Source organism: Cnephaeus nilssonii (assembly GCF_951640355.1).
Source record: "Cnephaeus nilssonii genome assembly, chromosome: 5".
In the NCBI taxonomy this organism is placed as follows: Eukaryota; Metazoa; Chordata; class Mammalia; order Chiroptera; family Vespertilionidae; genus Cnephaeus; species Cnephaeus nilssonii.
In genome coordinates, this window is record NC_137076.1 from 18,984,812 (window position 1) to 19,005,002 (window position 20,191).

Sequence of the window (20,191 nt, forward strand, 5' to 3'; positions counted from 1 at the left end):
GCTCTATCCACTGACCAAAGCGGCCTGGGCAGGGTGGCGATATTTAATCAAAGTAAAGATGCACCAACCCTTTGACTCAGTTACCCTATTTCTGGGGTCTTTTCTCCGAAATGTAAAAACTCCAGGGGGGAAAACAAAAAAGCAAATGCCACTGACAGAAAAACAACCTAAAATTGTGATCTAGAATCTCAGTTTGTCCCCGCCCCTCCCCCCACCTTGATTCCCTCCCAGCCCATCCCCTGGGACCCAGGACAGGGAGGGGGGATGAGTCATGAGGAGCCAGGGCTGAACACACGCTTCGGGCAGGCAAGTCTGGAGGGACAAAGGAGCGATACTTCCTGGATGCGGAAATGCGGGTGAGAGAGACAGCTGCCGCAGGAAACACTCGGCTGCCCCCCAACCCGCCCTGCCAAGTCCGGGCAGGGGGGGGAGCCAGGCCAGGCCGCCCAGACAGACCCGTCTGGAGGCTCCAAGGACCTGAGTCTACTGCCTGAGCAGCCTGAGGTGGCGGCCTGCTGACTCTGGCCAGTCCCAGCAGCCGTAAGTGTGGGTTCTGGAGCCAGATACCCCTGATTCAAACTTTGGCTCAGTCCCTCTCAGCCTCCACTTTCTCATCTCAGAAATGAGTGCGATACAATCATTCTAAACCCTCTGGACTCCTGGGTACAGGTCTGTAACTCTTGGCTGGTCTCTCCCATTCAGAGCATCCCAGGATGTCTCCCCTCCAGCCAGTCCCCATACCCATCCCTGGCTCAGTCCTCCAACACCTGGACCTCAGCCTCTGCCTCCGATATGGCCCCGGGGCTGGTCCAGAGAGATCTTTCCATCATGGGATCTGACCACATCCCTCTCCTGACACCCTCCATGGCTCCCCATTACTGGAGCACCAAGTCCAGTTCCCCAGCTCTCTTGTGCCCCCGCCCCCCTTGTGCAATGCGCCCTGGCCTCCAGCTGCCCTGCACATTTCATTCTCTGACCAGACTCACTGACGCTTCATTGTAAGGTGTGCTGTGCCCTCAGACTGGAATGCCTTTTCTTGCCGGACAAGTTCTTTTCCCTCCAAGGCCCAGCCCCGAGGTTCCACCTCCAGGCAGCTCTCCTGGATGCCCAGGTGCAGCCCTCACTTCCCCTGGGGCCGCCCCAGCCCACCCCTCACTCTTTCTGGCTCCGATCCTGTAGCGCTGACTCACCCAGGCTTGGTGGCTCTCTGGGGAGGGGCGGGGACGGAGTGCCAGTCGGGAGCAATTGGCAGACCCCCTCCCTGACCCTGTGGTCCAGCCGCCGGGTGAGGTTCTGACTCTTTGGGGATTTCCTGTGACCTCTATAAATAACCCCCATGGCTGCTTCCCACAAACCACCTCACCCTTCTTGGAAAAAAGGGACTGTAGCCAAGGACCTTGGTCCAGCCCTGTGCCAGGGCCTAGGGGGAGGCAGGCGGGGGCTCCAGGCATCCTGCCCCGAGCGCCTCCCGCCCCATCTGGACCATGCTCACCCTTCCTGGGAGCCCTCCAGACCCTCCCCATGCATGACATGAGTACCCCCACTGGACCTACATTATTGCTTTTCTTCTCTGGGCATCAATTGCTTTTCTGAAAAATGGGCGTACCAGTAATATCCGTGGACTCAGCTCTCAGTAACCCTTTCCCTCCAGGAGCGCCCCGTTCAGAGCGATCCCAGCTGCTGAATAAGCAACGGAATCCATCAACAGTGACATATTGCTATGAAGTCCGCGAGGACACGGGGCTGGGTGGTGGGCGCCTCCTAAAGACCCGCTCCTACCCTTTGTGGGCCCTGGACAGCTCCCAGCCGCTGCTCGCCTGCCCCCTGGAAGCTGAGCGATTGTATCTTCAGCTACCGAAGGTGGGCTTTTTCTGATTCTGGAAACGATCCTGACCCTATTTGAAACTCAGTTCCCGCCTCTGGCAGGGAGAGGTGACTATTTGTAAACCGCCAGAGGGGTGTAGAAGCCTGCATCCCGAGAACCCTAGAGGACGGCCAGGCACCTCCTTGTTAGAGCAAGGCGCCCTCTGCTGGTTTGTCAGCACCATAGCAGGCCCTCCTAAAGTCCCAGAATAAAAGGCCTCCCTCTGAGGCCTTCCTGGAACTCACCCCACCGGTCCCTAACCAGGTCACATCCCAGGTCACACAGCAGCCATCAGACCTCACTGGAAGGAGCTAGATCTCTAACAAGGGGAGAGGTGACGCTTGCTTGCTTCTGTCCACGTTCCCAGCACCCTGCACTCAGCCTGTTGCACCGAAGGCCCACAGTAAACTCAGAGTCGCACAGACCTATGTGCAAATCCCAAAGCTGGGACCTCCACCACACCCACTATTCCGAGTCGGTTTCCTCATCGTTAGAACGGCCCACTGCATTGTGCTGTTATGAAGATCCGGTAAAATGATGTGTACAACTCTAGACCATAGAGGGTGCTTGGTAAATATTCACTAAATGAGCAAAGGAATCAATCAATCAATCAATCGACAGAGACGAATAATCTTGGAAAGGAAGTAGGGCCCCCAGGATTTTGCAATTCACTTTTAAGAGACAAAGTTCCAAGATTAATATTAAAAAAGGATGACAGCTTGCAGAGCAATAAACACGCAGTGTTTGTAGAATATACAAGATAAAACATGTTTTACAGGTGCATTCACAAGTATACAAACACTCAAAGAAAGTTCTAGAAGGACACAGTTATGCTGTGACACCAGCGGCGGTGGGGGAGAGATTTCCACGTTTCCGGATCACCTGAGATTTTTTCCTTTGGTTTTTTACAAAATACATTAAAACTATGAAAAAAGACCCCTGAGACTCTCCTAACTCCCTCCTAACCCTCACTGCTAGTCCCACAGGATCAGGTGCCCAAAGGACCTCTGCTCAGCCCCACTCCAGGGCCTGAACCCAGCAGGTCCCCGTGGGGGAATCTGGCCAGCAGAGCGTGGTCACCATCAGCAATAGGGAGCTCACTCATGTTCTGCCGTCAAGTTCTTCCCCAAGGAAGTGAAAACCTCGCTTGGCCTAGGCCAGTGATGGCGAACCTATGACACGCGTGTCAGCACTGACACGCATAGCCATTTCTGATGACATGCAGCCGCATGCCGAGGATGAAACATTTGCTGCTCCTGAGGATGAAACATTTGCGACTAGAGTCTTGGAGTTAGTTTTTTCCTCAAAGTGACACACTACCCGAGTTACGCTCAGTTTTTTGGCGAAGTTTGACACACCAGGCTCAGAAGGTTGCCCGTCACTGGCCTAAGCCATTCCCAGATGTCTCCAGGCTCCTGGGTGTCCATCCAGCCTGGCTCCAGCTGCAGCGGTCCCCTCATTTGCCCACGCAGAAGTCCCGGAAGATGATGTCCAGGATCTCCTCGGTGCCCCCTCCACCGTGGAGGCGGGCCAGGTGTCCCCGGGCCACGCGCAGTGCCTCGGCGGCCAGGGCCACATCTGTAGCTCGCCTGTAGTGACCCAGGGCATCCAGGCAAGCCTGCAGGTGATGTTGGTGCCTTGCCCGCGTCAGAAGTGGTGGGCCAGTGGATGGGTCCCCGCACCTGCAAGGGACAAAGAACATGGTCTCTCTTAGCTTTATAACCACCGCTCCGAGGGGGATGAGCACACTCATTCTGCAGAGACAGAAACGGAGCCTGCAGGCAGGCATGTGCCCAGAGCCGAGGCTCAGCATCCCCTTGAACGTGGGTAGAGGCTGTGGGGTGGGCAAGGCGAGGCTCACACTGCAGCCAGCTCCTTCCTCAGTGCCTCCAGGAGGCCGTCCAGCCCCGCCCCAGTCAGGCAGGACAGCAGCAGGTGGGGGGGCAGCTCAGGGCTGAGGTCTGGACCCCCAGGGGGCAGCAGGTCTGACTTGTTCAGCACCAGCAAGAGGCGCTGGCTGTTCCCATTGGGGCTCCGAGCTATCGCGGGGGTGACCACCGTGTCCAGGAAGTTGCAGCTGGATGGAGAGGCCAGGTCAGAGGCGTCCAGCACGGCCAGGATGAGGTCAGCCTGCTCCAGCCTGGAGGAGCAGGGAGAACCAGCTGAGAAGTGAGCCCAGAGCACAGCAATTTCGGGAATTGGGCTGAGCGTGGGGGCGGGGCAGAGCATTGGGGGTAGGGATGGAGCTGAGTGTCAGGGGTGGAGCAGAACATGTGGGCAGAGGCCAAAATCTAAGGGCTGCTCTCCCCAGATCACAGAGTCCCCAGTTAAATTTATGATTCAAGAAGAAAGAATAATAAATACAACAGGGAAAGGAAGGCCACATTTCCCTGTCCACCACCCTGTCTGCCCGCCCACCCACCTCTCTCGGGCGCGCCGCACACCCTCCTGCTCCACCGGCCCCTGACCCTCCCGCAACCCTGCCGTGTCGCTCAGGAGCGCTGGGAACCCGGCCAGGTCTACGGGGGTCTCCAGCACGTCACGGGTGGTCCCCGGCTCTGGGGACACGATGGACACTGGCTTCCGGCCTGGGGAGGGGAAGGGGAGTCAGAGAAAGGGGCGGAAGTCAGTGAAGACAACGGAGCCCCTCTCCCAAGCTCCAGTCCCTGGCAGGCGAGAGCTTTGATCCTCCCTGGCCCTTCCCCACACCTGAACAGCTCAGGCCCCGCCCCGGCCCACCTCCCACGCACTGAGTAGGTTTACTAGGCTGCTCTTGCCCGCGTTGGGGGGTCCCGTGACCACTACGTGCGCCCCTGAGCGCAGCCTCTGCCCGCGCCTCGCATCTCGAAGATGTGTGTCCAGTGCCACCTCCAGCTCTCGCACTTGGCTGTCGGCTGTGGATGAAAGAAAGCCGAGAGGAGGGATGCGGGGGCTTCTAGGGACTGAAATGCCCGGTGTCCCCACCCGTGACCCCCAGGCAAACACACCTTGCTCCAGGATGCCCTCCTCCAGGTTGTCATCCTCCCCAAAGTCGATATAGGCCTCCACATGGGCCAGAGCCTGGGGGAGGGGCGGTATGCGGTGTTATCACCCAGGAACCTATCCCCCAGCCCCCCCCAATTTGCCCAGGTCCAGCCTGACTTAGGGGATCAGATTGGAGGTTCATAGACCAGAAGCTCTCATACAGGGGGTGGGCAGACGGGGATCTCTGAGGCAGAGAACGGGCAGACGGGGACTTGCCTTAGTGAGCGTCTCTGCCCAGCCACTGCAGAGCTGCCCCAGCTCCCCGTCCAGCTGCCTCAGGGCCTGCCGCCGCTGCGCCTCCGTTTCCGCATGGATCAGATCCGCCAGCCCCTCCACCTCAGTCAAGCTCAGCTTCCCGTGGGCAAAGGCCCGCCTGGTGAACTCACCCGCCTCCGCAGGCCGCAGCCCTGGCACCCTGCCTGCGGGACGGTCGCGGGTGCTGAGACCCTGGCCCCCACCCAGGCCCACTGGCAGGGCCAGACCTCGAACCCAAGGCTGAAGACTCACCCAGGGCCTGCAGGACGCCACTCACCACTGCCGGGCCTCCATGCACGTGGAACTCCGCACAGTCCTCACCCGTGAAACTGTGGGGACCTGGTGTGGGGAGGAGGGAAGGGCATATAGCCTGGGCAACCGCCTGGGGTGGTTTACGGGGTCATGGGAGCTACGGGAGGCTCGGGGTCCGAAGACCCTCACCTGGGAACCAGAGCACTAAGGCGCGGTCCAGCGGCTCCCCGGAGCGGGGGTCGGTGAGCAGGCGCAGGCTGGCGCTGCGGGCGCGGGGCAACTCCCGGGGTGCAGTCAAGCTCCGGAGGGCGTGCCCGCTGGCAGGACCGCTGGTCCGGATCACCGCGATGCCACAGCGGCCTTGGCCAGAGCTCAGCGCGAAAATGGTGGCCCCGGACCCAGGAGCCCGGGCGCCGCTGCCCTGGCGCGCGCACGGTCTGGGACAGGAGAGGAGAGTCAGTGCACCGCGGAGGCTCTGCCGCACAGCAGGCAGTTGGATCGAGGGTTCCACGGTGGAGAAATGCCCCAAGTGGAAGCAGGCTCTGCGGCTGGGGGGGTGGAGCCCGGAGGGCCTGAGGCCAGAGGGTGACCGGATGGAGGACCCTGAGGCCAGGTGACTGCGGCAGGGGGCGGAGGAGATGGGGGCTTGGAAGAACTCGAAAGGTTGGCTCTGCCGCAGGGAACTGAGCCCCCAAGCCCCACGGAGAGGACTTGCAGCCCAAGCAACGCCCCACGCAGACACACCCCTTCCCCCGGTCATCCCACCTGCGAGGCCCACGTGCCGCCCGGGCTACCAGGGTCCAGAGCCCCCGCCACATGGATTCCCAGCAGCGACCAGCCCGCCTGCCCAGCCTAGAGGTTGCGAGTCCAGACAGGAGGCCCCGCCCAGTCCGCGGCGAGACGGTCAAGTGCTCAAGGATTCGCAGCTACCATTGGGCCCCTTAACAGACATACCGTCCAACCACTGAAGATCTGCGTTTCTATTGGCTGGTGCCTGGGAAAGAGGCGGGGCCTGCACGTGGGGTTGCAGCGAAATCGTTTCCCCTGGCAACACTAGACAGAATTTTTCAGATCCTAGAGCTGCCGGCATCCGAAATACCGGAAATGAGGGGTGGGAGGAACGCGGGCAGGAATTACACAGGTGAGAGTTCGAATCCCGTTTCTCTATCAAGCTACTCCGTAGCATTAGGTGAAGCAAGAGCATTTCAGAGGCCCAGGGGGATAGTTCCGGCGCTGGGCAAATCTTCCGGGAAGATGCCCACTTGTTTTCCCGGGGCTCTCCAGGTTGGCATCCCTTCCCAGTTCTCTCTCCTGCTGCTCCCTCGGCCTCCAATATCCTTCCTCATTTGACAAATTCATCCTCGGGGCCTAGCTCCAAGGTCGCCTCCTGGAACCCCCAGCACAGCCCCCCCGGCCCCCCCCTCCCGGCCCAGGCCTGCTCCTGCAGAGCTGAAAGTCTTCTGCCTCTGGACCCCCGTCCCCTCCTCCCCCATCGAAAGCCAGAAACGTGAGTCTCGCGATTACTTTCAGGTTAACCTAGAACGTGGGATCGTAGCAGAATAAAGAGCTGATGGTGGAGTTCCTGGCACTGGATGGGCGGGGTCTCGGGGACGCTTTCTCATGGCCAATTCTTCGGTTCTTGGATGGAGCGGGCGGGCAGAGCACCTGCATTTGGGAAAGAATCGGTCGGAAAGGCTAGAGTTCTCTTTTCTCCCACGCCCCGCCCTGCTCAACTTTTAACTTTGTAGAAAAGGGACTAACAATGCATTCGCTGTCTCTGAGTTGCTCCATCTGTCACAAGTATACATCAAGCGTCTACTGTGTGCATTCTGAGACCCGGAACAGACACCTGCCCTCGCTGGGCTCTCTCTAAGGGAGGAGGCAGCTCAGGATGGGCAGGAGTCTGGGTGCCAGACAAAATACAGGACGCCCAGTTAAATGTGAATTTCAGATAAACAATGAATAATGTTGTGTCCCATGTAATATTTGGGACGTACTAAAGATTTATTCGTTTATCTGAAATCCACATTTGTAAAAAGGAATATAAACCGCTCTGGCCTGGTAACTCAGTTGGTTAGAGCCTTGCCCCCATAGTCCAAGGTTGCGGGTTTTATCCCTGGTCAGCGCATATACAAGAAGCCACCAATGAATGCATAAATGAGTGGAACAGCAAATGGATGTTCCTTCCTCTCTCGCTCATCAATTTTATTTTAAAAAAGTAATATAAACGGACTCGCTTTTAAATGGAGCAGAAAAAAAGAAAGAAAACAAACAAAAATAAAAATTTTTTTAACTAAAACAAACAAAAAGACAAAAGCCCAGCTGGTGTTGCTCAGTGGCTGAGTGTTAACCTATGAACCAGGAGGTCGCGGTTTGATTCCGGTCAGGGCACATCCAGGGGGTGCAGGTTGGATTCCCATAGGGGGCATGCAGGAGACAGGAGACAGCTGATGGATGATTCTCTCTTATCATTGATGTTTCTCTCTCTCCCTTTCCCTTCCTCTCTGAAGTCAATAAAAAAAATTTTTTTTTTTTTAAAAAAGAAAAAAATAAATAAAATGGAGCAGAAGCTGCCATCCCAAAGGAACTGCTTCGCATGTCTTATGCCTCAAACCTTTGGAATGTTAAAACAGGGCAAAACAATCTTTGGACTGGGTCTAAGCAAACTTATTTTCTGAAGAACTGTTTGCAAAGATAAGAAGGGTATTATGACTGCGGGACTGAAATTTTAAAACATTGTTTAGAGTTAACGTCACTGTGATCTGCACCAATAGAAACGCCTTCCTGCTGTCGATGTAATTGTTCGCTTCCTCTTTCTTAATACCCATTGCCTTTGTTTCCTAATTGCAACACTGTTTGGACTTCTGCCCTCATCAGCCCATCCCAAATAGCTCTTCTTATTGATCTCAAATAAATGCTTTTTGCTTCTCACTTTGAAAGGCCTTTTATTTTTTAGAATAACATATCTAACTAACTGGGAGGACTGTGTTTTCATTTGCTAAACTGGCAACTCGATCCAGTCCTTCCTGAGACGGTTACATCCTGGTGGATGCACGGGTGGACTGAAGAAAGAGGGGGTGAAGGGCGTCCTGGGCAGTGTTCTAGGGCAGGGCTAAGGGCTGAGACAGGACCTGCTATGATTATTCACATTCCTGCTGTGGTAGTTAAAGTTATTGTTACCCGGAATCTCCCCAGACCAGGCCTCCCCCGCTTAATGTATTGTTCTATTCGAATCACTCCCATCTCAGATTCCAAACGCGCCTCTTCACATGGGGAAACTCAGGAGGAGAATCCGGAGCGGGCGGAGACGAGACCCAGAATCCGGAGCGGGCGGGGACCAGAAGGGGAATGCACCTTCGGTGCGGTGCGGGCGGGAACGAGCACCAGAACGTGAGGTGGGCGGGCGAGAACGAAACCCAGAAAACAACTAGGGCGGAATTGAGAATCCGAGAGCGACGTGCGCGGGACCGAGCAGGAGAGGCAAGGTTCGGCGCGGGCGGGGACGAGAAGCAGCGTTCGGGCACGCGGAGACGCAGCCGGCGCGGGCGGGCGGGCGCGGCCTTTGTCTCCTCCTCTGGGGCGCTCTGGAGCTGCACCGGCCCCATGTGCCCGCGGACCCTCGGCGTCCCGGCAGTCTGCAGCCGCTGACTTGCCCTGCCCTGCGCTGCCCTCGCTATGGCCGAAGCTACCTCTGGCACTGGGGGTACGTCCCTGGAGGGCGAGCGCGGCAAGAGGCCCCCGCCAGAGGGCGAGCCTGCAGCTCCGGCGTCCGGAGTTCTGGGTAGGTGTGCGGCGGCTGCATCCGTCAGGGTTGCAGGTGCCTGGTCTGCGCGCGGCGGCCGGACGGGGAGGGGAATTGGGGTCAGCTGTCTCCCGTCTGGAGTTCAGTCGAGGGGCCGGCTCCTCCTGGTACTGCGGCTGCGGCAGGGCGGGCGCGACCAGAACCGTGCAGCGGGCGGGGGTCCCAGCGCAGAGACCCGGACACGCCCCTCCTAGAGCCCAGACTGGAGGCTGAGGCCCGTCACCCCTTGGGCTACCGATTGGGGCCAGGCAGGGCGGTGCTTGAGAGTTCCTCTCCGCAAAGGGTATAGAATCATACAGTTCTGGGTTCGAACCCCAGCTCCGCTGTGTGACCTTGGGCGCGTGATTTAAATGCTTTGGACCTCGGTTTCCCTACCTGTGAAATGGGGGTAAGAATCACACCCAGCTGTGAAGACTCGTTGACATAATAGGGTGAGGCGCTCAGGGCTGCGAGTAAGCTGCCCGATCCATTGTGGTGTTGGAGGCGGATCTGGGCCTCAAGAATGAGTAAGATTTGTAAGAGAGGGTCTGGGGGAAGGGCATTCCTGGAGGAGGGTTCCGCTGGTGCAAGGACTTGAAGGAAACAAGCCAAGTCCAGAGCTTGCTGGGCCTTGAAAGCCAGGCTGAGTGCCCAGGAGCCCTGGTGAGTGTGTGAGCAGGGGCAAGGGCTGGAGGCCAGGCTCCTGGTCCAGAAGTGGCCTGACCGCGGCCTGGACGGCCTGCCTCCCCCAGATAAGCTTTTTGGGAAGCGGCTCTTGCAAGCGGGTCGGTACCTGGTGTCCCACAAGGCGTGGATGAAGACTGTGCCCACGGAGAACTGCGACGTGCTGATGACCTTCCCAGGTACCCGTGCCCACCCGCACGGTGCTCAGACGGGGCTCCCTGAGTCTGGCTCCCCTGAGTGGGAGTCTGTAAGCGACCTCAGACCCATCCTGGCAAGACTCCTCAGTCCTTGCAACCCTTGGCAGATACGACGGATGACCATACGCTGCTGTGGCTGCTGAACCACATCCGCGTGGGCATCCCTGAGCTCATCGTGCAAGTCCGCCACCACCGTCACACGCGTGCCTATGCCTTCTTCGTCACCGCCACGTATGAGAGGCGAGTCCCTGTCCCCGGCCTCTCGCCGGCCCTGACACCCCGCTCCCTGCCCTTCCAAGCACCAACTACAAGGCCCCGCCGTTCTGTGTTTGACTCGGGCGGCTGCCAGGGGCGCCATCCCTCCCTCCAGGATAGCCAGCCAGGGTCTCCCCGTGACCCGCTCCCCTGACTTCCTGCAGCCTACTCCGAGGGGCCGACGAGCTGGGTCTGCGGAAAGCAGTGAAGGCAGAGTTTGGCGGGGGCACCCGCGGCTTCTCCTGCGAGGAGGACTTCATCTACGAGAATGTGGAGAGTGAGCTACGCTTCTTCACCTCCCAGGTGCGCCAGCTCGGCCCCCAGCGCACCTCCTGCACATCCCTAGCCTGCAGGCGTGACTCGCTGTTACTCGCTGTACTCACGCCCTGTCCCCTGCAGGAGCGACAGAGCATCATCCGTTTCTGGCTTCAGAACCTGCGAGCCAAGCAGGGTGAGGCTCTGCACAACGTGCGTTTCCTGGAGGACCAGCCAATCAGTGAGTGAGGCGGGGCCCACTCCCACGTGTGGGGAGTTGGGTGGGTCTCTTAGAAGACAGCCTATCACCGCAGGAGGGCGGGGCCTAGGTACAACAATTGGGCTAGCAGAGAGTTGGGTGGGGCCTGGCCAGAGGAGCTGAAGGATCCCGGCCTCAGCCAAGGGTGGGGCTTATCCTCCAGGTGGCAGTTCCACGGGAACCTTTTCTGGGTCTGGAATAAGGGAGCGGCAGGACCATGGACAGCACACTCTTGGACACTGTGCTGTGTGGCCCTGGGCCTCAGTTTCCACTCCAGGAAACCAGCCACTGCAAGTCCACCTTCTGATGCCAACTTGGCACCATTCCTCAGCCATACAAAGTAATGAACCGAGGTGGCTTTATTAAAAAACATGGTTCCCCGCTGGGACCCCCACCTTTCTAGGTTTCCTGCACCCTTTCCCACCTGTGCCTGCACCTCCCAAATTCTGGAGGAAAACCAGATATTCCGTCCCCCCAGAACTCCTCCCCTGGGAAGAGCCTCTGCAGGTTTAAGAGCAGGCAAAAAGCCGTGAAAACTTGGGTTTCGGCCAAAGGGGTGTGGCCAGGCACAGGCAGAGGGCCAAGGGTCACCATTCTTGTCTCCCAACAGTCCCTGAGCTGGCGGCCCGTGGGATCATCCAGCAAGTGTTCCCGGTCCATGAGCAGCGCATCCTGAACCGCCTCATGAAGTCATGGGTGCAGGCTGTGTGTGAAAACCAGCCCCTAGGTGTGGCCTGGGCCAGGGGGTGTGCAGGAGTCCCAGGAGGAGGGCAGGGCTGACCGGGAACCCCTTCCCACCCGCCCACCCCTGCAGATGAGATCTGCGACTATTTTGGTGTGAAGATTGCCATGTACTTTGCCTGGCTGGGCTTCTACACGTCGGCGATGGTATATCCAGCCGTGTTCGGCTCCGTCCTGTACACGTTCACAGAAGCCGATCAGGTGCTGGGCGTGGGCTAGGCGTGGTGGGCTGGGGCACTGAGACACCCTCCTTCCTGAGCCAGCCTGGATAACAGCTGGATCCTCTTTGCCACCCCCAGACAAGCCAGGATGTATCCTGCGTGGTCTTTGCCCTGTTCAACGTGGTCTGGTCAACACTGTTCTTGGAGGAGTGGAAACGGAGGGGGGCAGAGCTGGCCTACAAGTGGGGGACTCTGGACTCACCAGGGGAAGCCGTGGAGGAGCCACGACCCCAGTTCAGGGTCAGTCAGAAGTTGCTGAGTCCCAGGTCTCCAAGAATGGGAGTTGGAGGCAGGAAGCACTGTAGGAGCAAAGACAGGAACCGTGAAATCCAGCTACAGCCTCAAAAAGGGTGTGCCGACGGGGGTTGGGGGGACACCTGCATACTCAGAGGAGAAAGGTGGGAAATTGGGTTCCAGAGACTGGGAAGGAGGCATCAGGTAGGGGTGCCGGGAAAGCAAGGGCATGTTGGAGGGAAATTGACTTCAGAGGACGGGTAAGGGTGGGGGGTCAGGGGCAGCCCCCCTGCCTCCAAGCTGGGCGTGGCCCCTGCCCTCCACCAGGGTGTGCGGCGCATCAGCCCGGTGACACGGGCCGAGGAGTTCTACTACCCACCGTGGAAGCGGCTGTTCTTCCAGCTGTTTGTGAGTGTCCCCTTGTGCCTCACCTGCCTGGCCTGCGTGTTCCTGCTCATGCTTGGCTGTTTCCAGTTGCAGGTGATCTCGGGTCCCCAGCCCTAGCCCCAGCCTGGATCTGGTGACCACCTGCCCAGGTCCAGCCTGAGCCTAGCCCAGCTGCCAGGGTGATCCATGAACCCCCTCCCCCTGCAGGAGCTGGTGCTGAGTGTGAAGGGGCTGCCCCGCCTTGCCCGGTTCCTGCCCAAGGTCATGCTGGCCCTGCTGGTCAGCATAAGTGCGGAGGGCTACAAGAAACTTGCCATATGGCTCAATGACATGGGTATGCTCTTTGAGGGGAGGTCCCTGCTGCCCAGCCCCTGGGAGGAAGGTCCCCCATCCCCACAGGCACCCCAGGCCGCCCCTTTACTCGCCCCTTTGACCCCCAGAGAATTACCGGCTGGAGAGCGCCTATGAGAAGCACCTCATTATCAAGGTTGTTCTGGTGAGTGGCAGCCAACAGGCGGGGCACGGCAGGACTCCTGGGGACACGGGACAGCAGGGTGACCACTGCCTGCTTCCCACAGTTCCAGTTCATCAATTCCTACCTGAGCCTCTTCTACATTGGCTTCTACCTCAAGGACATGGAGCGCCTGAAAGAGGTGAGACCCTGGCTGAAGGCAGTGCCCTGCCCCCATGGAGGCCAACGGGGGGGCCGTGCCTGGCCCAAGGGGTCCATGGGCTCTCCAGCCCCTCCCCCATCCTCCATCCTTTTCTCCTCTCTGTCCATCCGTCCATCTGTTTGTCCTCTCTGCCGGTCACCCCCCATCTGTCTGTTTGCTTGTCCGTCGGTCCCTCCACAGCTCCTGCTCGTCCTGTCCCTGTCCCAGAGCCTCGAGCGGCAGCTCCGGGCAGTGCTGGCCCCGCTCGTGGCCCTGCAGTTCCACCTGCTCCTCCTCTCCCTCCGGGGCCTCCTGCACCTGGCCCAGGCCAAAGTATGGGCAGGTGGCGAGCCCGAGGGCCTCGCTGGGGCAGGCAGTGTGGCTGTGCTGGGGGCCTCACGACAAGCTGAGGGTGCATGCTACGAGGGGATGGGGCCCCCCTGGCGTGGTGCAGATGGCAGCCCCACAAGGCCTGGGCAGTGGCTGAGCTCCCAGGTGGTGCTGTACGCAGGGCAGCCCTGAGCCCTCAGCAAGGCGGGCCAGGAGCACTGTGGCTGGTCGGGCTGTGATTGGTGGCAGGTGAACAGTGATAGAGGCTGCAGAGGCTGGGGACTCTGTGTCCAGGGTCTTCCAAAAGGGTGGAGTTAGGAACTGGGTTCAGGGGGTGGGAGGGGTGTCTGGAAATGTGCTCTGGGAGGGTGGGGGCCCCATCCCAGTGGCCTATCCTGGTGCCCAGGGCCCTGCCTGCTCCCCACGCATGCTCTCTTCGCCCCTTTCCTGCCTCCAGATGCTGGCCACTTTGCTGATCACCCGCCAGTTTCTTCAGAATGTGCGCGAGGTCCTGCAGCCACACCTGTACCGGCGGCTGGGCCGAGGCGAGCTCAGCCTGCAGGCCGCTTGGGAGCTGGCCCAGGCCCTGCTTGGCCTGCTCAGCCTTCGGCGCCCTGCACCCTACCACCTTGAACCCCAGGCCGAAGAAGGCGGCGGCGGCAGTGGTGGCAGAGGGCGCCGCAGGTGTCTCAGTGGGGGCTGCGGGGCACCAGAGGAGGAGGAAGAGGCCATAGTGGAACGGCGGCCCACGGGGGAAGGTGGGGAGGGAGGGAATGGGTTGAGAGGGGGCAAGGAGGAGGAGGAAGAGGAGGAGGAGGAGGAGGAGGAAGATGAGGACGAGGAAGAAGGTGAGGAGGGCGACCTGGACTGCGGGCTCCGTCTAAAGAAGGTCAGCTTTGCTGAGCGGGGGGTCAGGCGTCACCGGCCAGGCCCAAGTCCAGAGGCCCTCCTGGAGGAGGGGAGCCCCACAATGGTAGAGAAGGGGCTGGAGCCGGGCGTGTTCACCTTAGCCGAGGAGGAGGATGAGGTGGAGGGGGCACCTGGCAGCCCTGAGCGGGAGCCCCCAGCTGTCCTGCTCCGCCGGGCTGGGGGTGAGGGCCGTGACCAGGGGCCAGATGGGGGCCCAGAGCTGGAGACCGGCTCAGGCAACTTGGCCCAGAAGCAGCGGCGGCAGAATCGGTCCTCTTGGATCGACCCGCCCGAGGAGGAACACTCACCCCAGCTCACCCAGGCTGAGCTCGAGAGCTGTATGAAGAAGTACGAGGTAAGGCAGGTGTCTGAGGGTGGCGGCAGGGCCCTCAGAGGGGCGGGCACACAGTCTGATGGTGGAGGTTCGGGGAAATAACGGGGCCCTTGATGTAAGCAGGAGCCTGCCAGTGGGGAGGCTCTGGGTCCCTATGGGATAATCTAAGGGAGGCGGTCTTGACAGAGAAAGGTAGTCGAAGGGAGGAAGTGTCCTGGTCTGAGTAGGCGCCCGCCCGCAGGACACGTTCCAGGACTACCAGGAGATGTTCGTGCAGTTTGGCTACGTCGTGCTCTTCTCGTCTGCCTTCCCCCTGGCTGCGCTGTGCGCCCTGGTCAACAACCTCATTGAGATCCGCAGCGATGCCCTCAAGCTGTGCACGGGGCTGCAGCGGCCCTTTGGGCAGCGGGTCGAGAGCATCGGCCAGTGGCAGGTGTGGGAGGGCCAAGGGCTCCAAGCTGAGGTGCACAGGGAGACGGGGTGCACCGGGAAGGAGCACAAGGCCCAGAGAGGAGGGCTGACCCCGCCTGAGCCCCACCGTGTCCCCCCGCAGAAGGTGATGGAGGCCATGGGTGTCCTGGCGATCATAGTCAACTGCTATCTCATCGGCCAGTGTGGGCAGCTGCAGCGCCTCTTCCCCTGGCTCAGCCCCGAGGCGGCCATCGTGTCCGTGGTGGTGCTTGAGGTAGGGCTGGGGGCCAGGTGAGGAAGCCGGGCGGCCGGACAAGGAAGCTGGGCGGATGGCAGGCACCCCTGAGCCTGCCGCCTCCAACCTCCTCCTTTGTTGCCTCAGCACTTCGCTCTGCTTCTCAAGTACCTCATCCACGTGGCCATCCCTGACATCCCAGGGTGGGTGGCCGAGGAGATGGCCAAGCTCGAATACCAGCGCCGGGAGGCCTTCAAGGTACTCGGGATGGGGCTGGGCTGTACACCTCCTCCGCTCATTGGGCCATCTCCTTGCCTGGCTGGTGGCCATGGCCTTAGCAGGAAGGCAAGTGTGCAGAGCCCGGGGTAAGAATTAGCACTCCAAATGGACCCGATCCCTTCTGGCAGCCCGGAGGCACCCAGCACAGGGCTGGCCCTCTGAGCATGCAGTCACCGCCAGCTCGTTCAGGATCAGGGACCCGCCGATGCTTCCTGGAAGCCCAGCCTCTGCCGCATTCCTCAGAAATGAGCTCGTGGGTGTCAGCCCTCGGAGCTCTCCAGGACCAATCCACAGAGCCCTCCGTGGTGATAGAAGTGTCCTGTGTCGATGCTGCCCATGTGGCCCCCCAGAACAGGTGGCCAACACACACCTGAATTGACACTGCAGAAGCCTCCTGTGGCAAGTGGACTGGCCAGTGTGGACTCTGGTCTGTGCCTGTCACAGCTCTGTCTCGGCTGGTTTTCCAGAAAGCAGAAGACCGCTGAGGCCCAGTATGTGTTGATACTCTCCCAATTAATACGACGGTGTCTGGCACATGGGTGGAGACAGTTGGTGGCCAGGAAATGTTCTTTATCTCCCCTCAATTTTCAGGAAGCACTGGTGTGGGTCAAGAGGTGCAATGAGCACCCAATCAGTGTTTAGACCTTTCCCCACTTCTGCAGAGAGCTCACACGCCCGCCCTTCCCAGTCCCTCTAATGCCCCCTCTGCCCACAGAGACACGAGCGCCAGGCCCAGCACCGTTACCAGCAGCAGCAGCGGAAGCGGAGGGAGGAGGAGGAGCGCCAGCGCCACACAGAGCACCACACCCGGCGGGAGCGGGACACCAGCAGCCGGGAGGAGAGCCGGGCTGAGGGCTCCGGGCTGGACCCCGCTGCCCCTGAGAAGGCCTCAGCCAAGGCCAAGGGCAGCGGGGTGGGTGGCCACGGTTCCGAGCGGCCCAAGCGCCCAGGGTCCTTGCTGGCACCCAACAATGTCATGAAGCTGAAGCAGATCATCCCGCTGCAGGGCAAGTTTTTGTCCTCAGGGGCCACATCCTCAATAGCAGGCGCTGGGCCCGGCCCCGCGACGCGGCCAACCCCTGCTCAGTCACCCACAGGCAGCGATACCCGCCTGCCGGCCTTCCTCAAGTTCCTCAAGTCACCGGAGACCCGGCGGGACCCCGAGCGCAGCCACTCGCCACCCAAGGCCTTCCACGCCAGCAAGCTCTTCCCCTTTGGCAGTGGAGCCCGGGCTGAGGCCGGGGCCAACGGGGTGGGCGGGCAGGTCCGGTTGGAAGGCACCCCTGGCGGTGGCGGTGGCCGGGCCCAGCGCTGTGGGCCAGCAGACGAGGCTGCAGCTGAGGAGCCAGATGTCCTCCGGCCGGAAGAGGAAGGCTCAGGTCACAAGCTTTAACTCGGGGGTGGGGACTCTGGGCTGGGATTTGGGGATATGGTGGGGAAGCCAGGCCTGGGGAGTGGGGCTGAAGGGGACACAGGCGGCCCGGCCTCTGATCCCGGTTGGGGACCTGGATCTAAAAGCCCCTCAGAAAAGACCGCTCAGTCTCCAGGACCCTCCAGTGCCTGGAGCCCTGTGCCTGACCCTCCCCACCCCAGGGAGGGATGCCAAAGCCCCTGTCCTGGTGCCTTCCCTGGGCACCCGGCCTGCCAAGCTCCAGCAGAGATGAGGGAGGCCCCTTCACCACCCGGCCCAGCCTTTCCTGCCCCCCAGAAGTCTCTACACCCAGCTAACTGGGGGGACTGGATCCCCCAGGCCTCTATGCAAGTCCCCACCCTGAAGCCCAGTGTTGGAGGAGGCCTTCCTGGATGCAGGGCCTGAGGCTGCCCAACCAGGGAGCTTGGCCAGCTTGGCCACAGGCTGCAGCCACAGGCTGAGCAGAGGCCCAGGCCTCACCCCTGGCCCCTCTCACCTCACTTGTCCCAACCCCAGCCAGGAGTCCAGCACCTAGGGAGCCCAAGAGGTGGAAGTTGCAGGACCGGGGACTTAGGTCTGAAGTCAAGGGACTTCCTCAGACTGACTCTCCCCAGAGGGGAAAGGCACAGTGCTGCAGGCAGGGGATAAACCCCAAAATTGACCAGAAGCAATAAGGCCCTGATGTGCCTAGAAGTTGGGAGGGAGTGCAGGCAGGGCCCTGAGTGGGGTCCAGTGACCACGGGGCGGCATTCTCCGGAACAGCCCCTCTCACCTCCGCAGGGACAGCGCTGGCCCCAGTGGGCACCGCAGCCCTTCGCACCCGCAGCAGCCGAAGCCCCGTGCCATCAACGCCAACGCTTCTGCCCAGGCCCCCGACACCGCCCGCCAGCTGTTGGCAGTGGGATGGGCCTTGGGGCTGTGGGGGCGAAGGCACTGCCCCCCGCCAGGCCCCTGCCACCAATGCAGAGTGCCCGCCCTGTGCCCTGGCTGGGCCCCCGCCCGCTCCCCAGCCCCTGCCAGGAGACACCAGCTTCTACAGCCTTGCACCTCTGCCTCTGCCACCATCCTCCGAGCCCCCCGAGTCCCCCTCAGCCTCTCCCAGCCCCCAGGCTGTGTGCTGGCCCAGTGGCTGGCACTAGCTGGCCTGGAGCCCTGCCTTCCTATTCTCATGCAATAGCAGTCACCAATGGGCGGCCACAGCCCAGAAAACATGCTTTGGCTCCCTTGGGCTCCTCCTGGGGCGAGGGCCTAGCCCCCCTATCTGCCGTTTTCCTTTTGACTAGGATGGGGGAAATGAACCCCCACACACACACAACAGAAAACACACAGAGCAGGCAATTATTTATTTGTTTTTAATTTATTTTGTCATATTTTTGTAAAACGGCAGAAATGCAATAAAAAGTATATTTCAACAGTGCCTGAGGACAGAGCAATGGAAATGGGGTTCACAGGGCCCAGTGACTTGAGGTTGACACTGACTCTTGGGGCCTGGTGAGCCTGAGGTGGATGTTCCTCCTATCTTGTAACCTTGGTGCCGCCTCCTAAGAACTGGGTCTGGAGGCCACATGAAAAACTCCCAACTGTACCACCTCTGAGATGGCCCAGATTTGGAGCTGACTCCAGGCCACTGGGAGGAGCTACTGAGCCTCAAGCCTGCTGTGTCTTTAGCCTCCTAAACAAAGGAAGAAATCACAAAGAGCTGAAACAACTCAGCTGTTTGGGTGCCAGGCCTGGGTCCTGAGTTAGCTGCAGCCCTGTAGGGTGACAGGGGTGATACTGTCCCCTTTATCTGCTGCACTTCCTGGTACACCTACCTCCCAGGCTGCCATTTGAGGAGCCAGGGGCAGCGGAAAGAACTTGGGGCATGAAAATCGGGAGGCACCTTGCTCCCGAGGTGAAATGTTCAGGGGATGGTGCACTTCAGAGATCCCTGGACAGACAGTGGAGTTGGGGAGTGGCTAGGATGTCCCACTGCAGAATGGCTGTTAGACCCAAGTCACTGGGACTTCCCTGTGTGATCAGGGATAGATGTGGCCTCTCCAAGCCTCCTTACGTCCAAAGTCTTGGAGCCTAAATGGGCCCCACCCCAGAGCTGGGGAAGCCAGTGTGAGGAAGGGGCACTGTGGAGGGACATGAAAGAAATCGGGGTTCACTGGAGGCAGATCAGCCTGTGCAAAGGCACAGAGGTGTGGGAAGGCAGAGTTTGGTGTTTGAGGGAGCACTGTAAGGAGGGACCTAAAGGCAGGAGTGGGCAGCTAAGGAGCCTACACCCAAGAGATCTGGGTGGAGAATGGCTGTGGGACCCCCACTATGGATAGCAAGACACAAAGGGGAACCAGGGCCAAGTAGGCGAGGGTGTGGGTCTGCCTGCTCCTGCTCTGCCCCACCCCAAGGCTTTGAAGCTAATGTCCCGACAGCTTCTCAGTCACTAACAGCAATGCCACCTGCCTGCCCATGGTCAGACCAGCCCCTGGACCGGGATTCCTAGCGGGTCAGAGCGCTTCCAGGGACTCAGCCACCTCTGCACAAACCATCAAGTTTGCATTTCCTGAGCACCTGCCCTGTGACCACAGGGACCCAACACTGAGCCCAGGGTATGCACACCGCCCAGAACTGGGAAGCAAAACCCCTTGGCCCCATGGCACAACTGAGTGGCCTACCCTGGAACCTGGTGCTGGACAGCCCAAGCGCAAGCAATCTATCCTCCATGAGAATAATCTGGGGCACGCACCCCCTCCAGCTCCATGGCCCAACCCCTCACCACCCTCTAATACCACAGCCCCCACTCAAGGCTGGAGGTGGGAGAAGTAGCCTTCCCCGGGGTCCTGGGCCCAGTGTTCAGGACCTCAAACCTGCCTGGAGCCTGAATGCCCCTATGTTCCTCTGCACTCCGTGTGCCTTCTCTTGGAGCCAGGGGCTCATGAAACCAGGCCGCCTGGGCTGTCTCCACAGTGCCACCCTGCTTGTCAAATGTCCTGGGTGTGGGATCCACCACAGCTCTGTCCTTGGTGGTGTGGACTGTCTTTGAGGGGTGTCCTGATCCTCGGGGACACTTGGCAGGTAAAGCAGAAGGGTGGGTCCAGGCAGGTCTTGGCTCTGAGCAAGATGGCCGCAGCAAGCCCACAAGAGGATCCAGCTGGTCCTGGGGCCACTCTTGGCTCCTCTTGGTGATGATGGAACAACTCTCAGTGCCTCCATCCTCTGAGGCTGAGGCACGTGG

At 60.1% G+C, this 20,191-nt stretch overlaps 2 protein-coding genes across 5 annotated transcripts; one reads left to right on the forward strand and one right to left on the reverse strand.

Moving 5' to 3' along the window:
- Window positions 1-2,292: 2,292 nt before the first annotated feature.
- On the reverse strand, window positions 2,293-6,284 carry GTPBP3 (GTP binding protein 3, mitochondrial). Of its 3 annotated transcripts, XM_079772476.1 has the most exons (9): window positions 6,161-6,258; window positions 5,585-5,832; window positions 5,396-5,482; window positions 5,105-5,307; window positions 4,852-4,924; window positions 4,615-4,758; window positions 4,287-4,452; window positions 3,726-4,004; window positions 2,297-3,546 (listed from the first exon to the last, which is right to left on the reverse strand). In XM_079772476.1, the coding sequence occupies exons 1-9, from the start codon at window positions 6,211-6,213 to the stop codon at window positions 3,321-3,323; spliced, it is 1,479 nt and encodes a 492-aa protein (XP_079628602.1). In that variant the 5' UTR covers window positions 6,214-6,258; the 3' UTR covers window positions 2,297-3,320. The 3 variants fall into 3 exon arrangements, with proteins under 3 accessions (XP_079628601.1, XP_079628600.1, XP_079628602.1); XM_079772475.1 differs by lacking the exon at window positions 3,726-4,004 and having other exon boundaries at window positions 2,293-3,546; window positions 6,161-6,284; XM_079772474.1 differs by having other exon boundaries at window positions 2,294-3,546; window positions 4,615-4,924; window positions 6,161-6,284.
- Window positions 6,285-8,791: 2,507 nt separating this feature from the next.
- On the forward strand, window positions 8,792-20,061 carry ANO8 (anoctamin 8). Of its 2 annotated transcripts, none has more exons than XM_079772465.1 (18): window positions 8,792-9,176; window positions 9,929-10,039; window positions 10,165-10,297; window positions 10,477-10,615; window positions 10,712-10,808; window positions 11,437-11,553; window positions 11,641-11,768; window positions 11,867-12,028; window positions 12,350-12,502; window positions 12,617-12,743; window positions 12,850-12,905; window positions 12,988-13,062; window positions 13,850-14,656; window positions 14,877-15,068; window positions 15,189-15,320; window positions 15,429-15,539; window positions 16,276-16,939; window positions 17,752-20,061. In XM_079772465.1, the coding sequence occupies exons 1-18, from the start codon at window positions 9,071-9,073 to the stop codon at window positions 18,108-18,110; spliced, it is 3,669 nt and encodes a 1,222-aa protein (XP_079628591.1). In that variant the 5' UTR covers window positions 8,792-9,070; the 3' UTR covers window positions 18,111-20,061. The 2 variants fall into 2 exon arrangements, with proteins under 2 accessions (XP_079628591.1, XP_079628592.1); XM_079772466.1 differs by having other exon boundaries at window positions 12,350-12,436.
- The last annotated feature ends 130 nt before the right edge of the window (window positions 20,062-20,191 follow it).